General features: G+C 54.3%; 6 protein-coding genes across 6 annotated transcripts; 3 read left to right on the top strand and 3 right to left on the bottom strand.

Moving 5' to 3' along the window:
• On the bottom strand, positions 1-1,621 carry M406DRAFT_290230 (uncharacterized protein). Its single transcript, XM_040918893.1, has one exon. It carries the CDS (start codon positions 1,375-1,377, stop codon positions 178-180), a length of 1,200 nt encoding a protein of 399 aa, XP_040776892.1. The 5' UTR covers positions 1,378-1,621; the 3' UTR covers positions 1-177.
• Positions 1,622-2,265: 644 nt separating this feature from the next.
• On the top strand, positions 2,266-4,280 carry M406DRAFT_346092 (natural resistance-associated macrophage protein; the record flags this gene model as incomplete). The annotated part of the gene is made up of 6 exons (XM_040922144.1): positions 2,266-2,337; positions 2,443-2,646; positions 2,719-3,157; positions 3,238-3,579; positions 3,815-3,937; positions 3,994-4,280. The coding sequence occupies 6 exons, from the start codon at positions 2,266-2,268 to the stop codon at positions 4,278-4,280; spliced, it is 1,467 nt and encodes a 488-aa protein (XP_040776891.1).
• A 1,833-nt stretch (positions 4,281-6,113) lies between these two features.
• On the top strand, positions 6,114-9,252 carry M406DRAFT_276668 (uncharacterized protein). Its single transcript, XM_040918293.1, has 2 exons — positions 6,114-8,421; positions 8,612-9,252. The coding sequence occupies exons 1-2, from the start codon at positions 6,633-6,635 to the stop codon at positions 8,935-8,937; spliced, it is 2,115 nt and encodes a 704-aa protein (XP_040776890.1). The 5' UTR covers positions 6,114-6,632; the 3' UTR covers positions 8,938-9,252.
• Positions 9,253-9,738: 486 nt separating this feature from the next.
• Positions 9,739-11,725, bottom strand: M406DRAFT_88734 (uncharacterized protein; the record flags this gene model as incomplete). The annotated part of the gene is made up of 4 exons (XM_040926129.1): positions 11,342-11,725; positions 11,098-11,252; positions 9,856-11,027; positions 9,739-9,790 (listed from the first exon to the last, which is right to left on the bottom strand). The coding sequence occupies exons 1-4, from the start codon at positions 11,400-11,402 to the stop codon at positions 9,739-9,741; spliced, it is 1,440 nt and encodes a 479-aa protein (XP_040776889.1). The 5' UTR covers positions 11,403-11,725.
• An 893-nt stretch (positions 11,726-12,618) lies between these two features.
• Positions 12,619-16,327, top strand: M406DRAFT_11295 (uncharacterized protein; the record flags this gene model as incomplete). Its single annotated transcript, XM_040915367.1, has 9 exons — positions 12,619-12,786; positions 12,960-13,311; positions 13,410-13,678; positions 13,773-14,540; positions 14,597-14,921; positions 14,977-15,293; positions 15,372-15,660; positions 15,736-15,944; positions 16,103-16,327. Coding segments are annotated over 9 exons (2,922 nt in total), but the record flags the coding sequence as incomplete, so codon positions are not given.
• Positions 16,253-19,250, bottom strand: M406DRAFT_351229 (DNA repair helicase RAD3; the record flags this gene model as incomplete). Its single annotated transcript, XM_040922606.1, has 8 exons — positions 16,253-17,785; positions 17,847-17,944; positions 18,001-18,331; positions 18,402-18,518; positions 18,575-18,960; positions 19,035-19,064; positions 19,137-19,201; positions 19,234-19,250. The coding sequence occupies 8 exons, from the start codon at positions 19,248-19,250 to the stop codon at positions 16,421-16,423; spliced, it is 2,409 nt and encodes an 802-aa protein (XP_040776887.1). The 3' UTR covers positions 16,253-16,420.
• Between the last annotated feature and the right edge of the window lie 294 nt (positions 19,251-19,544).

The following is a 19,544-nucleotide window of genomic DNA, read 5'->3' as shown; positions in this document are numbered from 1 at the left end:
GCGTGCTAGAGCAATATTTACTGGTAGTTAGATATGACGTGGTGCTCTGGGGTTCCACCCGCAGCCACAGGGATGGCCCCAAACTGCCAGGCAGCATTGATGAACCCTAGGGTACAACTACCACAGAGGGGCGCTGGCATCTCTATACACACCCACACACGACATGTGCTTCGTAATTCAGTCATCATCCTGCCGACGACCGTTCACGAGCTCGACGCCCAGAAACCCCAGGTAGCCAGCAAATAGTAGTAGACCCGTCCATCGCCTGCCGCCAACCAGCACGACCACCAGCAATAAGCCCGCCGAGGCCCACATCACCATGGCTTCCGTCAGGCTTATTTGCCCTCCTCCTCCTGCGTCACCACCAGCCCAGATGAATAGGACGCCCCCTCCACACAGCGTCAAGAAGATGTTCGATCCAACGGTGTTGGCCACCAGTATCCCAGGCTGATGTCTTAATCCCGATTTCAAGGCGACGATCTTGTCAGGGATGGTGGTGGCCAGCGACACAATCGTCGCGCCTGTCACCGAACTGGATAGCCCAAGGCGGTCTCCCATGGTTCTGGCTGACCTCGCGATGACATAGCCCGAAATTAGCATCAATACCAGTCCGAGTAGGACCTCCAGCACATACTTCCGCAATGGTCTGGGTCTGGGCCGGCCCTTGCTCAACCTAAACCTCTTCATGCGCCTCACGTCTGCCGTTGTGGACCGCGGCCCTCTTAGCAATGACCCGGAAGAGGAAGAACCTGAAGCAGGTTCGATTGCCTCGCAGTCGTCGCCCACCTTGTTCCCTGCGTCCCGAACTATCTTCGAATCGTTTTCCAACTCTGAATCTGATTCAGAACCTGAGTCCGACTCGGAGCCCGAATAATCTGAGACGTCTTCAGGAGCCACGAGTGCTCCTCTGTAAATAAGCCAAGTCACCGACGCGAGATAGATGGCGAACGCCACCATCAAGACAATGCCGCCAAGCCATCTTAGCCCTGACGGCAGCGTGTAGGACATGAGTAGAAATGCCGATGTCAAACCGAGCGAGATGGCAGTGTAGATCTTGGAGCTCTGGTCGAACCTCATGTCCTCTCCAGCAAAGAACAGGCCCAGCGAAAACGAGCCCAGGATGTTGGCAATGTTACTGCCTACCAGGTTCCCCATCGCGAGAGGACTCTGGTGTTGTCCTATAGCGATCAGGATCACGACCAGCTCTTCCCACTCGGTGCCGCAGGTGAGAAGGCCGACCACGGTCGGCGACACACCCAGCCTCTTGGCAACGACGGCACTGCTGTCAACAAACTTGTCGGCTCCCCGGTCTAGTATGAAGAGACCGCATACGAAAGCTGCGAGGCTGAAAATCAGGCCGTCCTCGGTTTCCGCCATTGTTTCTCAGCTCCTTTGTCTGGGAGTTCCCAGTGCTTTCGGAGGGTGCCGAAACGGCGCGGATGATTCAGAACCCTCTTAGTAACCCCCGATTGATGCGTCGCGAGCAGGATCAAGAAGCACTGAGCCTCGCAGACTTCAGGCGAAGATGAGGGTGCGCTGAAGACGCTGTTGATGCAGTCGAGGAAAGTTGTATGCAGTCATGTCCTTCGCAATGAATGCGGCTGTACGGTCAATTCAGATCGCTCGACGACGTACGGCCGGGCAAAGTCGGCGATGTTGTCGAAGTTGTGAGTCTGTATCTTGATAATTGTACCCGATCTTACAGCTCACGGGTGCGGTCATGGGTTATCGTCGTTTTCTGGTGGTTCATGCAGTGCCCATGCAAGTCGATAGGACTATTGTCATGCTGCATGGGAATACGAAGGGCCCAGCCAGTGAGTGGCAGGTGACAGCTGGTTCAGCCCACGCTTCTGCCTCACCTTGCAGCTGGAAATCTATCTAACTTTATCTTGTCTTCCTGTCTTACCCTCCCCCCCCCCCCAGCGTTACAGCTATCTAGCGGTTCGCTCGGTCAAACTCTTGTCAATACAAGCTGCTGCGCTCGGTTGTCTTGATTCGGAATGTGATTCACGGCCTGCATCGCCGGCCCTGGGGGTGATAGGTTAGCGCCCTGCAGAAGCTTATGCAAGGTGTGATACTGTAGGTGCGAAATGGCAGCACTCCCCTGGTATTCTTCTTCTCTCATAAGCAGATGACAGACGGCCTTCAGAAGGCGGCAGGCGTCTGTCCCTCTCTGTCCTTCACTGTAGTCACCTCGAAATAATAGGTGCTGACTGTGGTTTGTTGGGAAGGGACCAAGCATCGGTTTTGATGTCTTCTTGAATTATGCCAGACATCGTTCCGAGTCAGGATGCTTATGAACGGGGCGAGATAGACAAGCAGTTGGGCACTGCCGTTGTGATTTCAAGGTCGCCTGTTCCGGACACCAGCCTCAAGAACCGTTGGAAACAGCTGACCATCCGGATGAGCTCCCGTCTTCCTACGTCAAGCAGTTCTCTTCAGCAGTCTCAGTCCTCCCACCAGGATGGCTCCTCTATATTGGCGCGTATTCGCAGGTTCTGCGCGTTCCTCGGTCCAGGTGCCATCATATCTGTCGCATATATAGATCCGGACAACTATCAGACAGCCATCTCATCTGGCGGTTCGTTTCAGTATAAATTACTGTTTATGGTTCTCGTCTCGAACCTGATAGCCATTTACCTCCAGGTACGCCCAGGCTCTCTAATCGCCCCAGGGGGGGAAGGAAAAGGGTTGCTGAACTGACGAGTGGTACCGCAGGCTCTCTGTGTCAAGCTAGGGACAGTCACAGGCTTGGATCTCGCACAGCTAAATCATCGTCATCTTCCTCGGTGGCTCGATCTATCCATATACGCAATCGCAGAGGCCTGTATCATCTGCACCGACCTGGGGCAGGTCATAGGAACCGCAATTTCTCTGAACATCTTGATCCCGAAGCTACCTCTCTCGGCTGCCTGTTGCATATCGGTGGTCGAGACACTGCTCATCCTCCTCTTCTACAAGCCCAACGGGGAACTGAGGCGGATCCGACTCTTTGAGGTCTTCATTGGAATGTTGGTCGCCGCAGTGTTTTTCACCATCTGCCTCCTCCTTGCCAGGATCTCGGCCCCTGCGGGTCCTGTATTTAAAGGGTTTCTGCCGTCACGCGACATCTTCGTTGGCGAAGGGCTGTACGAGTCTTGTGCACTCCTTGGTGGTAGTACGTCTGGGCCCTGTGCTTCAGCAACCCTCTTGGGGAGCCCCTACCGTATATCGTCACTAACAACATGTCCGTCCCAGCGTTGATGCCCCATACCATCTACCTCGGGACGGCACTCTCGCGGTCCAGGCTGTACAATTTCGACGAGAAGCACAACCTCATCAGCCCGAGCGTAAGCTCGGAAAGCCTGTACCGACCGTCACTCCAAGCGATCCGGTCGTGTTTGTCGTACTCAGTCGCGGAACTCTGCATCACCTTAGGGACTGTGGCAGTGTTTACAAACTCCGCCCTGGTCATTATCTCGGGGGCAGCATTTTACGGTCCAGGAAGTGACGACCTTTCCGATGATATTTATTCGTTGCATGACCTCTTCTCGTCCGTGATCGCACCGGCGGCTGGTACGCTTTTCGCCGTGTCTCTTCGTAAGTACCTCGCTGAGAAGGCGTGCTGCGAGCTTAGCCCCCCCCCCCTCTTCTTTCTCTTTTTCTTTTTTTTGCTTCGTCTCCCATAGAATCGTGGCTTCTGACGCCTCTTGCGACAATCCAAATATCCCCCCCCCCCAACTCTCTTTCTCTCTCACATACATACAGACAATTCACACAGCTCCACAGCCATAACAGCTGCCAAAGACAGTGAAGCTGATGAGATAATCGGCAGTGTTTTCAGGTGTGAGTGCGGGAATCGTGGCGACGATGGCAGGGCAGGTGGTGATGGAGGGTGCACTTCAAATCCGCGTGTCACCTTTTGTCAGAAGGTTGACGACACGGTGCGTGGCGATTAGTGAGTCAAATTTCGCATGCATAAACGGACTTACCTGCTAAGCGTTGGCCGTGTAGTCCCAGCCCTGGTGGTGGCTGTCTCCGTGGGCCAGGACGGCTTGTCACAGGCACTGGTTGCCTGCAATTACATACTGGCGATTGGGCTGATCTTTGTGACGTTTCCTCTGGTATACTATACCAGCACAGCCAGGTACATGAGCGTGCCGAGCGACGAGGGCACTGGCCTGGTGAGCATGAGCAACAATTTGGCAACAACTACTGTGGCATATCTGATCTGGGCAGCCGTTGTCTTTATGGACCTAGCTACTGTTGTTCTGGTCGGTATGGGGATTGAAGACGACTGAGAGCTGGAGGCCCGGGGGGGGTTGATTGCTATACCAGAAGTCAAATTGAAATGGCAAATAGAGAGCATTATGTGCTCAGAAGTCTGTTGTATAAAATGCAGTGGGGACTGTCATCATGTTGTTTCTGTCTGTGGTGCTCCTGAGGGCGACACAGGGAGTGCCCCAGGTGGGGTATAGCGGCCCGGGCGCACGGCGGGGCCATCTCAGTGCTTGGACAGGGTCTGGGGTCGCCCTGACAGGTGGCCCGCTCCACTGTCTCCCAGCTGTTGAGTTGGGGGGGGGGTTGGACCCGTGCTAGCCGTGCAGTGCCTACAGTTCAACCCGTGATGGCAGGTGGAACCACAAGCCCCTCCTTCTGACGGGGGCTGCACCATGGTAAATTGAACGCTAACACAGCGGGCACTACCTGACTTGGCCTCGAATCTAGTGTCTACTTTAGTACGTACTGCATGCACGAACCACCACGGTGCAGTGGGACGAGGGGAGCTCATGTGGGCCGGATGGATCTGGGTCCTGGGCATGCGATGACGACGTCGAGCATATCTCACAAGCCATGTCTTTTCTTTGGGGTTTCTCTTTTCGTCGTTGGTGTTCTTCCTAAAGACAATGCACAGCGTCGGAAATTGGCGAGTGAGGATATTTCCAATTCTAGGAAGTATTGAATCAATGCCTCTATGGTAGCAGGTGTGCACACAAAAGAGAACGGAGCAAAACCGGCAGGGTAAGGCGCGAAAAAAGGTCCCGTTGCCTCGCTGCTACCGTAGCGTACGTACCCAAGGGGTTGGTTGCCCCTCCTTGGCAGCAGTTAGGCTAGAATATGTTGGCTTGGGGGTGGGGAGGCGAGAGTTTGTAGGGGCTTGGGAGGCTTGGAGGGCTACTGCGATCTTTGCACCCGAGTTCTATGTGCATCGGCGCACTCTTATCTGCATCGGGCGTGGCACGTCAGTCCAATCACACACCAGAGGATTGGGGAAAAAGAATGTCTCAGCAACCCTCCTAGACATGATGAGGTCTGGAACTCACCTGGGGTCGCACCTTTATGAGCAAACCTTTCTCGTCCTCATCCTCATTGCCTACGCGATCCTGATTAGTACTTGCTCTGGATGTTCGTCAAGGTTACTCGTCGTGTTTGACGACCTCTTTTTCTATCACAAAATGTATTCGAGGGAAAGGCATGTAGAGCACGGCTGGTGGAGGGGGGGAGGGTCCCGGCATGTGGCGCTCCTGTATGTTCCATGTATGTGACAGGAATGGATCACGGTTGCAGTGGATCTACCAGTCTACAGTAGTACGTGCATGTGCTAGGTGCTAGGTGCCACTATGGATGGTATGTGCTAATGTTACGAGCTTGCCTTTTGCTGCATGCGACCAACCTCCTTCGTACGACTTCCCCCCTCTCGTCCTTCCGACCCCCCATTAATGCGCAACCGCCACTACTACGGGGGCTTCTGCTGATGGTGGTAGTATTTTAGCCAGCACCAGCACCAGCACCAGCACCAGCACCAGAACCATACCACTAAACATACATAGTTAAGTAGTAGTGGTGTGCAGCATTATAGTGCTATAGCAGTAGTGGTAGACTGATAACGGGATAGCTCTCCAATCGCCTCTCCCTCCTTCCCGCCCTCCCTGGGCCATTTGCAGATCCTCGCTCACCCGCACTAGACCACCATCCAATGCGCTGGGGAACCTTGCCTCTGAACCCTCCCTCCTCCCTGTCGTCTCCTTGTCTCTTACTCTTGCACAACCCCCCCCCCCTCCTCGTGCTGCAGTGGCACCACGCAAGGGAATCTTCATACCTCCATCCCTCCCTCTCCTCTCCTCCTTCGTTCCCGCCTCTGGCTCTGACTGGTCTTTGTTCTGTCCTAGCCGTCCTCTGGTACACTCGACTTCGTTGTTGCTCAGTTTCTCCGCATCTCTCAGGCTGTGCTGTAATCTCTACAGCTCCTGTCGCTTGACAACCCGGCGTCTGTCTCGACTCCTACTCCTCACTTGGCTTATCTCGAGATACTTTCAGGTTACCATTTGCCCTGATAGCTACGCGATCCCTCCACGAGCTCCCGCTGTGTCTTGGTTACCTCCTGCAGACCAGCCAATTCACCACTTTCTCGGACCAGATGATCCATCTCGGCCCGTCGCTCCCTGTCACCTGCTCGTCCTGTACGGCTGAGGCAGCCTCGTCTGTGGTCGGACAACTCTAGTGGTAGAGAGTAGCACGGACATCTATACAGAGAGAGGTGTAGAGAGAGGTGTATAGAGAGAGAGAGAGAGAAAGAGAGAGCCAGGGAGAAAAGGGTGCATTGGAGTTCTCGCCTTAAATCCCCTCACGCCGCCTCGACCTCGCTCAATCATATGGCTACTATCGCCCTCCCTAGACCTCTCCCTCCCCACCGACCCTCATCCTCCATCGCCAGTCTCTCCTCCGCCCTGGGCATCGACACTCTCGAGGACCAGCCTGAGCCGTGCCCACCCGCAGTCCCTAACAAACATATACCAATCTGTCCTCCCGGGCCTGTCCCGCAACAGGATCCTGCCACTCCTCCTCCATCCCCGGGGAGACGAGAACAGGGTCTGCAGCAGTCTCTCCTCTATCCCCCAACAAACTTCAACCGTGTCAGCTCAGTATCCGCCGCCGTCTACGAGATATCTGCTGCGCAGATCGCCGAGGCTCTGGACCACCTCTCCCGCCAACCCCTCCCGGCGCCCGCTCAGGTCTTCCCATGGCTGCACGGCCTGCACCCTCTCAATCACCTGCAGCAGTCGTTCTTTGCTGCCCGGAACCGGAGCGCGAGGAAGACACCCTGCTGCCTGCGCGGCATTGCTCTGGTCAAGACAGACGGCGACTTGAGCGTCTCCCGGCTGAAGGGGGCCATCTCTCCCCATGAATTTATGCACTGCTCCTCCGTCCCCGAGTTCCAAGATGTCGACCCGAGGGATGGCTTCTCGGTCAGGAATTTTCAGATCCAGGCCGCGAAATCCGCCATGACTTCGGACGTTGTTGTCTATGGGGACGACGTGCACGCGTCGCGCAAGATGGCGAGGGATATCGCCGCGGCCCAGCAGAGGTGGCGAGACAGGCATGATGTCCAGGGCCACCCTATACCGACATACAATACTTTCCTGTGTACAAGTTCCTTTCGTGAATTTGAAGAGAAATATCCCCATCTCGTGGCTGTCGACTCTGACGGGCTCTTGACAGGCCATGTCCTCGACTTTGTCCATCAGGAGCGCAGGGAGATGTTTATCATGACGAAGCCGTCTGAGATTGCCCACAATGTCTGGATGGGTCCCACACTCGATCGCGGCTCGGACGAGGATGGGTTGGATGCCTTTGACCTGTCGATTGAGTGCAGTGACCTGGGTCGTCTCTGCCCTGCCACCTTACGAGACATTGCCGAAGGCAGGGTGGACGGGACGCAAGCCTGCCTTGACTTCCCCTCGTCTGGAAGTATCCTTCCTTCCTCGTGGTCACATGCGGAGGCCGACGGCATTGTCGAGACGTGCAGGTGGATATACCACCTCGCACACGGCACCTGTCCGTCACCCTCCGACAGCGAGAACGATGAGGATGGTGACGCCGTAATGGTAAACCAGGCACACCAATCGTCACCTAGATGCCGACCCCACAAGATTCTCATCCACTGCGGTGATGGGTACACCGAGTCCACCATGTTAGGGATTGCTTATTACAGCTTCAGCTCTGGCCGCTCTATTCCGGACGCCTGGCTGAATCTACATACTACCCTCGGGCGCAACTTTTTTGCATATCCAGCCGACGTCTCTCTTTTGACTTCCATTGCTCCTCGTCTACTATCGAACTCGCCCGCTCTCGTGGCCAAAACCCCCTCGGAGATAGACGCACTGGCTGCCGACGAACCCGACTGGCTACCGGGTCTTGATGGGTCGTTCCCGAGCCGGATTCTACCCTATTTGTACTTGGGCAATCTCACTCACGCCAACAACCCCGAGCTCTTGAGTGCTCTGGGGATAGGGCAGCTCCTTAGCGTGGGAGAGTCGGCCATGTGGCGCGATGGAGAGCTGGAGCGTTGGGGGCCTGAGAACGTGTGTGCCATTCAAGATGTCCAAGATAATGGTATAGATCCTTTGACGGACCAATTCGAGCGGTGTCTCGAGTTTATAGGTAAGCCACTCCACTCAAGACCACAAATCTCTTCTACTGGAAGGATCTCTGGGCGCATGCTATGGCATAGCGGGCTGGTCCTTTGTTCGGCTTCACCACCGGTTTCTCTTAGCCCGCAGGCACACAATACAGTCTACGCTCGGCTCTAGTACCGCTGAGGCACGATTGGCTAACGTGTTACTTTGAACAGATCGGGGTCGGAAAAACGGCACTGCGACACTTGTGCATTGCCGCGTGGGTGTTTCTCGCAGTGCAACCATATGTATTGCCGAGGTCATGCGAGCCCTGGACCTCTCCTTTCCCCGTGCCTATTGTTTTGTTCGCGCGCGAAGGCTGAACGTCATCATCCAACCACATCTGCGCTTTGCATACGAGCTGCTGAAGTGGGAGGAGACCCTGAGGTGCAGAAAATCTGCTGAGGCGGGTGCGGCTGGATTACCCGTGGTCAAACGAGAGCTGGAGTGGGCTGAGATCGCGAGGGAAATCGCCCTGATGAATCGGCCCTATGCAAGATGATACCCAGTTGCCGTGGCATGGCCGGCCCTTGCTCAGGAGAGAAAACAGCCCCATGTGGTGGGCTAGGTTACAGAAACGACTTCTTTACGATTTACGAAACGGCCACATGCTTTGGGAATCATGATTGATGGACGGATGGATGGATGGCAGACCATATTTGCTGGGGACCCTTCTGAGGGGAGTCGGATGGTCTCAAAATACGGAGCATCCCTTCATGATGGAGCTATGTATTCTGATTACAACATTTTTTGGGCCGATATGGCGACGCACACAATCAATTAGGATTTGTCATGCCCGCTATGCGGGCTTTTCGTTACCTTGGTGGACTTTCTTCAGAGTGCCACCTCATGCATGGCTTAAGCTGCTTGCGCTTTGTCTCCAGGCAAATCGCCGTCCGCATGTGCAGGATCCTTATTAGAAGTTCCATACCATTCATCCACCGTAGGTCAACAAGAGACCGTAGTGACGAGACAAATAGCACAGCCAAAGGGGGTAGGGTATCATTGACGGGTTCGAGAGCACTCTTCGGAGAGCACTCTATATGCTACATAGACAGACTTGGACATCATCTTCCAAGTTGATAATATGATTGATGGAAAGAGTTTCAGGAACTCAAAAAGCCCTCTAGGCCCTGGGGAAAACAGAATTGGCTGGAAATGACATGGCCTGAACCCCTGAGCGCCGGTCCTGAAAAGTCAAATCTCTGGAAATGAGCATCCGATGCAAATTCGGGGTTGCGGATACCCCTCGCGTTTTCCATATTCAAATCGCAGCAAGCCAGAAAGGCCAAAGACCCGCCATCTAGGGATTGAAAGAGGCGTCAAGTTTGTCATCACCCTCAAGAACACTGATGCTCGTCAACGGGGTCAGCCATAATGCTCAAGCGTAATCGAAAAGCAGATGAGCAGGACAACTTACGAGAACTGACGGACAAGGTAGCCTTCACCGCCGTGCTCCATATCGATATTGAAAACGTAGAAACCCCCGTCACTTGTCACAACCATAACCTGGGGGCTGCTACTGCTCATGGCGACAACACTTCGCATGGGCCCATTGGGGTAGATGAGAGTAGAGGGACCCGGTGGAGGGGCGCCCTTGTTAGTTGGAGACGCCGATGACACCTTTGGTATTTTGATGAAGGCGAAGTCACGCAGGGGTTCCCACATCTCTGTCACTGTCTGCGGGAGATACGACCCAACAACGCCAGCCACACTTCTTCCCATCAGCTGCGAGGACCTCCGCAACATGCTGCTGAAAGAACCGCTCTGTCTCCGATTTGCAGAAGAAGTAGGCCCACCGGACCCGTTATTCGCCGAAATTCCTGCTATCTCGGCGGCGTCGCTACGCGGGGAACCCGTCACGCTGCCGGGCGAATCATCGTTGCCGCTGTCATAGCTCTGTGATCGTGACCGTGACCGGGACCAACGATTCGCACGCGGTGACGAGGAGTGATCCATCGCCCCCGGCCCTGCCCCAGCAGCCACAGCGTTTCGGTCCACTGCCGCCGTTCCGGAAAGCCGGAATATATGGACGGTGTCTGAAGTCGAGGAGACGCACAAAAGCGTGGAGCTGAGATTGAAAGACATGCTGTAGATGGTTGACGGGTAGGTGCCGCGGCGGAACTGATACAGCTTCTGGCCTCGCGGCACAGAGAAGACGCGGACGATGGTACCCGTCTCGGAAGCGGTCGCCAGAAGCGTGCCTTCGCTGTTCAGGGCGATGCAGGAAAGCGGAGAGCGATGTGCCTCGATGACGTTAACGGCCTTGAGAGTCACGGCGTCGAAAATGAGAACATCTCCAGACGTTGGTGGGACGTAGGTCGAGAGGGGAGGGGCGTGCTGCGGTCGTCTCTCGCCCGTATCCTCCCTGGGCTTAGGTAGTGGGTAGGCAATATAGCAGTTCTCGGAAGATGGTGACAGCGCGCATATCGCAGACGGGTTCGGAGAAGTAGTGATGACATAGAGCAGGGTCATGTTGGCAATATCGTAGAGGTAGATTTCCTCCTCAAGAACAACAGCTAGGCGGCGGCGGTTCAGACGGACGGCAAGGACGGCGGAACGGAAAGTGAGTTCGCATATTACGGACGCCCTCTGCTCAGGACAGTCAGCCAGCCAGCAAGCAAGCACGGTATACTGAAAAGGAGGTAAAGGGCTGACGGACCTTTGTATTCTGTATTATGAGATGGCGTGGGGATAGGACGAGGGCGACGAGGGAGGTGGAGAATAGCATCTCGATGATCGAAACGTTGCCATCGTCGCTGCTGAAGATCTTAGAAAAGGGATCGGTATGGTAGATGCGAAAACCTCTCGAGGTGCCTGTCGAGGAGAGAGGCAGGAGTTAGCAGGAGAACAGGCACATCCAGGAGAGCAGGTGGCTAGGTGCCACATCAGGGTAGTAGACATGCCGACTGCGAGACAGCTGTGATCTTGGTTGAAGGTGATGAAGTTGAGGTTGGCCGCAGCCATTTCGCCGGAGAACGCTGCGGGCTAGCAGCCAATCGATAAAAGCACACTTGATGGTATACACAGATCAGATGGACTAGTAGAATTGGCAAATCTCGAGGCGCCGAGGCATGCCTCCACGCCAGCAAAGAAGGTCGTCAGGAGGCGGCTCAACGCAGGGCGAAACCAGAACGATGGGGACGGTGAGTTTTCGAGTCCAGCGACTTGTCGACGATGACTGGGCAGGTTGAAGGTATGAGTGCTAGACACGTGCAACCAGGACAGTCAGCAGCCAAGGGTCATACGAGAGGTAAAAAGAAGAGGACGTCAATGCTGGGCCAGTTGAGGGGCTCAAAAGCGGCGTGACGGACGATAAATCGAGAAGCTTCCGTTCCCGTGCCCCCTCTGTCGTCCGGCTAGCTCCCTTGTGGGCCAAGGTTCAAGCTACTAAAGGTACCATGTGCTATGTACTACAACAGGTCACTACCACTGTACGATACTAGCATGCCCTGTCAAGATCCCCTGTACCCTTGGCCCCCTGTCTACTAACCCCTTTAAGCACATACATAGCATATCGAGTTCAGAGCACAGCACAACAACATACTGTGGTAGTTTTCTCAAGTTTAGGAGAGAGAGAGAGAGAGGGTATTTCGAAGGGGGGGAAATACGAGGCCTCAAGTTGGATACAAAGGAACAGAATGCATCACAGTAGCGTTTTGTGTCTCATTCAAACAAAAGAGATGCTAAAGAGACCAACTCGGAGGCCCAAAGGGCTCTGTAAGAGATCCCGCTACACCAAATTGGCCAGGGTCATCCTGTCCTCAGGCCGTCCGTAGAGCACATTCAACTCTTCTTCTCATGTCCCAAGACTGCTCTGAAGAGTAAAACCTTCACCGTGAAATGACAGTGGTCAAGAATGTATTTGTTGACTTGAATAGATTGGTTCTACTTATCATGCATATGCCCAGATACCATCTCACCTCGACCCTTCTTCTGCTGGTCATTGCTGTATAAAATTCTTTTGCTGGATTGGCGCTGCAAAATCTTCTCCTCACACTTCCCACTGGAGGAGGCATCCCCACGGCTTCAGAGCCGTTTTCTTTTTCCTTTCGTGTTGGCCTTACTCAGCTCATGCTATTTCTCCCCCCTCCTTGCTCTCAAGGACTAGGCCATGGGCTCACAAAAACGGCAAGATCATGGCACCAGTCAAGCCCCTACCCTGGGCGCCGCAAAGGGTGATGATTTGCTGGTCATGGCCACCAACAACAGCAGCATCGTCTCGAAGAGGAGTGTCGAGCGCCTCTACTACCCCAACGAACCACATTTCTTCCGCTTCTTCGTCAACAAATTCCAGCGGAGAGCACCTCTGATCAACAGGGGCTATCACCTCAGGCTTCATGTCATCGACGTCACTCTGCGCAACTTTTTGAAACAGCCCTCTCCCAAGACCAAAGTTATCGTGAATCTTGGCTGTGGCAGGTACGCAGTCCTCGTCCTCTCCTTCCACCCGCTCACGCCAGTGCTGTCTTCTGCTGGACAACAGCTGATTTGTTCTCCTCTAGCGATGTCATCCCCTGGCAGTGTTGGACTCGTTATCCGGAAGATTGCACCAGCTCCGGAGCAGTCTTTGTCGATATCGACTTCCCACACCTCATCCAGAGGAAACGTCAGGTTGTGCTCAACACGCCTGAGTTGATGTCTCATCTATCACACGTCGATGCCGCAGACGCTGATCCACATGTGTTCTTGCGCAGCGATCGGTACTATCAGGTGGGCTGTGATCTCCGCCAGACAGCCACACTCGAGGCCACCTTAGGCTCTCTGCTTAATGTACGAGACTGCCTCTTCATGTTTGTTGCCGAGGTCTCGATAACTTACATGGAAACGGATGCTGCTGACTCGGTCATACAATGGGCCGGCAGTCTTGGCCAAGGTATTTTGCTCTCGCCCTTTGCCCCTGTAGAACTGACATCAAAAGGCTCAACAGTCGAGAGCATTCTATGCCCACATCAATGCTGACCACCTATCCAGCCGAATTTTGTCTGCTCGAGCAAATCCTGCCAGACGGCCCTGATCACCCTTTCGCCAGCACTATGACGGGCCATTTCGACAAGCTGTCAACGCCAATCAAGTCGGTGACCACCTATCCCACGATCCCCCAACAGTGCGCCCGCTTCAGGAACAAGGGTTGGTCCTCGATAAACGCCCAGTCCTTATGGTCTGCCTGGAGCGATGAGACCTTCTTGACACCAGATCACCGCCGAGAGCTGGATCATATTGAGCCATTCGACGAATGGGAAGTACGTCTTTCAACTGGAGTTTCTGGTGGGACCCCTTTGTCAACCTCCTCAAACAGTAATACTGTCTGTATATGCTGACGAAAAGCCATTCCAGGAGTTTGTTCTATTCGGGAGTCACTATGTTCTTCTCCATGCTAAGAATTACGGCGGTGGACTCTCGACAACCCCTCCCAACAATCCTAGGTCGTCCATTTCATCGATGGCGGTCGAGACGCATTACAGTAAACTTCCTGGTCAACATGGTCTTCGCCGATTTGGAAAGGCCATGCTCACAGTCGATGCTCTTGGACACGAGTCGATTTTTAACTGTTTAGGACTGGGGAGCTCCACCCGCCTCCCGTCGTACGACATTTACACTCGCCAAGGCCGCCTCCGTGGCCAACATGTGCAGGCTCACGGGGGGCCATCGAGTCGCATGTGCTTTACCTTGACCGATATAGGGCAACACGGAGTTCTGCTCACCGGTGGTCGATCGTCGCCTGCGAAAGCGATGAGCGATTGCTGGCTTTTCAAGCAAGACTCCCAGAGATGGGAACGCACACACAATCTTGCTGTCCCTCTCTACAGGCATTCCGCTTGTAGGCTAGCCAGCTCTTCCTTGGCCCTCGTCTTTGGTGGAAGATCAGGGGCGACAGGGCTTTCGGATCTGATCACTGTATATCACCCCGAAAGGGGCTGGCTCAGTTGCCTGGTTGGAGGCTCGACTCGCCCAGACCTAAGATTTGGCGCGACGCTCGCCTGCTGCGGTCGGAAATCAGGGATCCGTCCAGTATTTTATGGCTTCGTGGCTGGCGGCCTCTCAAGCAGTGGCACGATTGTCAGACAGACACTGGCGTGGAACCTCACATTTGACAATGACCAGGTGGGTGTACCCTGTCCACGCATCTTCGTCACAATGGTACTGACGGGCATTCTCAGGCTCCGATCATTACCTTCACTCCTGCCGCAATACGTGGCGCTGACACGTTCGACCTCCTGTCCAGGTTTGGAGCTTCGTACGTACAGGATGCTGATAGAATGATACTCATCGGCGGTGTCGGTAGTGATGGCATAATCAGTCGCGTGGGTGACATAACTGTCTTCACTACTTCTGAGACGGAGATACGGGCAGCCACGGGGCTGAATATCACAGCCTCGGGGAACCCCCGTCCTCTGCTCATCGGATCAAGTGCAGTACTCACAGGAGAACGAGAAATCGTTATATTGGGCGGAGCAGCCACTTGTTTTTCCATGGGAACTTTCTGTATGCGCCCCCTCTTCCCGACTACTTGTCAAGCCATCCTAACGTTTCTTCCCAGGGACAAAGAGCATATATACACTCAGCCTGCCTGGAGCGAGATCGGATGGCCTAAGTCTAGAGGACTTAAAGTGGCAGTTCGTACAGAGTGGCGAGATTGTCCAATCGCCGCCAGGAGACGTGCAGAAGCCTCAGGTCAGCCCTGATCAGATCGCAGAGGTGCAACGCATCCGGCGCGTCTCTGTGGAATCAGAAGAGGCCTTCGAGAAACTCATCGCGGACGGTCTTCCTGTTATCCTAGAGAGACTCAATCTCGGGCCGTGTCTTGCTACATGGAGTTTGCGTTACCTGACGCATTGCATAGGGGAACGTCGCAAGGTAGGCAGGCATAAGCTCAACTGGGACAAATGAGAATGAGCACATAGCTGATGAGGATGTTTCAAAATACCTACCTAGGTGGTCGTCCACGAGTCCCAGTCAAAGAACATGGACTTCAACGCCAAGAACTTTCGGTATACGACCATGGACTTTGGCGAGTTTGCAAAGGAGGTGGAGAGCGGTAGACAGCTCTACTTGCGTGCTCTATCCGCGGACGCCCCAGCTGATCAGGCAGCAAGTCTCGAGCGGGATTTCCCAATGCTGACTTCTGACTTCATCTTGCCCGATCCGCTGCGCGCATGCAAAGACAATTTGCACAGCTCAATACTCCGGATTTCCGGGCCGGTCAATATGTGGCTTCACTACGGTACGTCTTTGGAGACCAGCCTACCACCACCTCTTTGCTTCTCTTCGTCAGTTGCTCATGACGCCTGAATACCAGATGTGCAAGCCAATGTGTACTGTCAAATCAGTGGGTCGAAGCGGATGGTCTTGTTTCCGCCTTCGGACATCACTCACCTGTCCTTCGCACCTGGAGCTTCGAGTTCCAGCATCGACGTTTTTTCCTCTCTCGAGTCATCCGCTTTGGCATCTACCCATCCAATGGAAGCGGATCTGAACCCGGGTGACATCTTATACATTCCGCCCCTTGTAAGTAATTCCCTTTGAGAAAAATCCCCCTCTGTATTTCATTCCGGGCTATCCCAGTCATCTTTAATTGTATCTTGATTGCCCCCCCCCCCCCAAGAGTCGCATCTGTACCAGCATGCTTCCTCTACAAGATCCTCAACACTAAAAATATATCACAGTGGTTGCACACCGCTGAGCCGACTGCCAGCCCCTCTATCGCCGTCAACGTGTTCTTTCGCAGTCTTGATCCCGGCAACTATGCAGTAGGGCGCGATGTCTATGGTAATAGGGACCTTGGCGCGTATGACAGAGGACGACAAGATCTTAACCGGATAGTGAATGCCTTTGGCAAAGTTCCTGATTCTTGCAAGCAATTCTACTTGCTCAGACTAGCAGAGGAGTTGGCCGAGAAGGCAAGGATTCTAGATCCTTGAGCATAACGAGCCAAAAGGGTGATCGGTAGCAGTACCAGCGTCAATCACCACATGAGACCTAATTTACAAGCCATCAATCTCCATCAAACCGTCATCCAGATCATCATCCCCGAAGTAATCAAACCCCTCTCCTGCTGCCTGCTGGTTGAAGGTACCAGCTCCGTTGACTTGTGCATCCCTTAGTTCTTGTATCTGCTGCTCGTCGAGCTGCTCCTGGTGCTTCTTGAGGTCAGATTCGCTCCAGGTACTTATTCCCTCCTGGTCCTTGGCCCTGAAAGGCTGTGCCATGCTTCTTAAAAAACGCCTGGCACTGCTGACTGCCATATCTGTGCTGAGGTTGCTGTCAGAGTCCAACAGAGCCTGGTTGATCCATTTTGGGAGCTGCCCTCGCTTCTTCTGGAATCGCCTGTCTGCCAGCACCATGATGCCGTAATCGTCTTTGCCCCTCAACACTCGTCCGAGACACTGCGCCGCGTGACGCATGGCGTCGAAGGACAGGAAGTCGTTCTCTCGGATGCGGTAGGTCTCCCTCAGGAATTCCAGGCGAGCCTTGAGAATACGGGATTCCGTGTACTGGAAGGGGACGCCCATGCACAGCACTGTTCGGCCGTACTGGTGATCGAAGTCGATGCCCTCTGATACCTTCCCTCGAGCGACACACAACAAGACGGCACCGCGACCGTTGCAGCATGCAGTGCGGTATGTTTCTAGTGCGAGTGAGGTCTCCTGGGCGTCCGGAGTCTCGACGAGTATGAGTTTGTACTTCCAGACCTCGTTCAAGATGCCCATACCCTGCCACATACTGATAATGGATTCCATGTACAGGTAGGACGGGAAGAAGACAACGAGGCCATCCGGTGTGGTCTTGGCAAACTCCGTTAAGAGATTGCCATAGTTGCGCACCACACTCGGCTCGTTGCGCACCTGGAAGCTGGTAGAAATGGCAGCCTGGTCGCTGCCCCTTGTCACTATCATTGGCAAAAAAGACCGCCGAGCCAGCGTCATGCTGTATGACTCTTGGACCACCGTGGTGAAGCCCAGCATCTTTGGGTACATCTCGAGGGGCGATATGGTACCGGAGGTGATGATAACAGAGCTGAATCGATCAAATACGGGTTTGATGGCAATGGCTGCGTCTAGGCAGGTGAAGTGGAGGACAGGGTTAGGTACCTCGGCCGTGTCGGACTCATACGGCTCCAAAATAAGAAGAAACCCCTTCTCGTAGGTGGCAACAAGTGTAGCAAAGGTAGCTACCTCCTGTAAGGGCTGATAGTCCTCGATGTTGGTGAGCTCGAGTGTTCTGACGAGGGACGTGAGGCGTTCGGCACAGAATCTGAGCGGTTTCTTTTCGATGAAGGTAAACTCCTTCAGGTGGGCGAGGAACGAGGGCGGCGTCTCGGAGATGACCTGTCGGACCTTCATACGCGTCTGGAAAGCCGCAGTTGTCAGTGAGAGCGGCCTTGGAGGATATCTTGGGCAAAGCTCGAACCTTTAGATACTCAATGAACCTCTTTAAAAAGGCCACGAAATGCTCCGCCCTACGTATGTTGCCGGGTACTGCCTCCTTCAACAAGTCCTCAGGCAATACTGTGCACAACGTCAGCAGACCCGCAAGAGAACGTGAACGAGTTCTCAGTACTCACCAGGGTTTGCCATGAGAGCATCCTCTTGGCGAGCCTCATCTGCCTCTCTGAGACCGTCCACCAGCTTCTGGTACTCGTTCTCAAGCGCCCGCTGATCAGTCTCTCTCATGTGGTTGATCTTTGTCTCGAGATTTTGAGCGCCACGCGTAGCCTTCCTTAGCGAATCCTCAGTGATGTCAGTGCTTAGCGACTCGATGCAGACGTTGTCGATGTTATGAGCCTCGTCAAAGACGACAATGCAGTCTTTGGACAAGTCCTTGGAGACGCGCTCCGCGATTTTGGGGTCGAGCAGATAGTGATATGAGTAGATGATCACGTTGCAGAATTGCATCTACAGTTCCGTCAGCATCTCTGGAAGGTGTGAAGATAACAGCGAACGAGTGGGGAGTGAGAGCTCTCACCATGCGACGCGCTGTGAAGTAAGGACATTGTTGGTGCTGCTCGCCATAGCGCAAGAGACCATCAAAGGTCCAGACGCCGTTTGGTATGAGGTTGTGAGCCTCGAGAAGGTCAAGATTCTATGCACATCAGCAAAAACGGCAGTATAGAGACAGCAAGAAGGACAAGGACATACGTCATGGTAGACGCAGAGTTCGACATCCTCGCCACGCTCCTTCTTCTCCTTCACAAAACCAGCCGTCAGGCTCCGGCAACGGGCGTCGACAACGTTTCCGCTCTTCTCCCGCTTGACGGAGGGGTGGAGACAGAGGTTCTTTCGGCTGGTCAAGCCCAGGCCCCTGAACTCCTCCTCGTAGCCGAGCTGGTCGGTGCGGTATTTCATGAGGGCCTTCAGCTCGGCCAAGGCCTTCTCGATCTCGGACATGGTACGGGAGCAGTAGACAAGTTTCCGCTTCTCCGGGTAGTACTGCTGGTAAGCGACGATCAACGACAGCAGCGAGATGGTCTTCCCAGTACCCGAGGGCATCTCCAACACACAGTGGCCACCCGCATCGAGGGTCCCTGAAGAGGTAGTATGTACAGTCAGCACTGGAGCCGATAAAGCAGGGACAGGATAGGATGGGAGTCTAGCGTACGTTTGAGGTCGCACATGTAGGCATATTGCTCTGTTGTTATCGGTAAGCTCGATGCCAGCCTGCGACTACTGATTTCAACCAAGAGAAGAGGCAGGCGCATACCTGGATAGATTTTCGGATATGGGAAAAGCACGGGCAGGTCGCTGTCGGCAGAGTCAGTGGTGTATCTCGCAATGGAGAGCAGTAGGGAACACCTCACTCTATGTTGAACCTCATGATGGCAGCCTTGAGGGCGAGAGGACGCCCGGAGGGTCCTCACGCGATTTGGTTCGGGCGATTTCTGCAACTAGCAAAAAGAGGCACAAAATGAAGATGGAAGTGAATAGAGGGTTCAGGAAGGCCAGCGCCCGTCCAAGCTCGAAGTTATGCAACGAAGTCGGATGGATAGAGAGCGATGGTGGGGCAGTTTGCTGCCGGGTCACGTCTCCAAATAGAAGCAGCTGAGTGCAAGCTCCAGGTTCCCAGTCCCCGGGTTTCGACGGCAAAGGCCGCCGCGAGGGGTGGTGCCTA

Source organism: Cryphonectria parasitica, assembly GCF_011745365.1.
Source record: "Cryphonectria parasitica EP155 unplaced genomic scaffold M406scaffold_4, whole genome shotgun sequence".
NCBI classification, from domain to species: Eukaryota; Fungi; Ascomycota; class Sordariomycetes; order Diaporthales; family Cryphonectriaceae; genus Cryphonectria; species Cryphonectria parasitica.
The sequence above is the reverse complement of the archived record's forward strand: the minus strand, read 5'-3'. Positions and strand labels throughout refer to the sequence as shown.

Bases quoted from the DNA above. Each gene is read 5' to 3' on its own strand.
- M406DRAFT_290230 (XM_040918893.1), bottom strand. From the start codon at position 1,377: ATGGCGGAAACCGAGGACGGCCTGATTTTCAGCCTCGCAGCTTTCGTA.
- M406DRAFT_276668 (XM_040918293.1), top strand. From the start codon at position 6,633: ATGGCTACTATCGCCCTCCCTAGACCTCTCCCTCCCCACCGACCCTCA. The intron at 8,422-8,611 runs GTAAGCCACTCC...TACTTTGAACAG, and splicing joins GCGGTGTCTCGAGTTTATAG to ATCGGGGTCGGAAAAACGGC.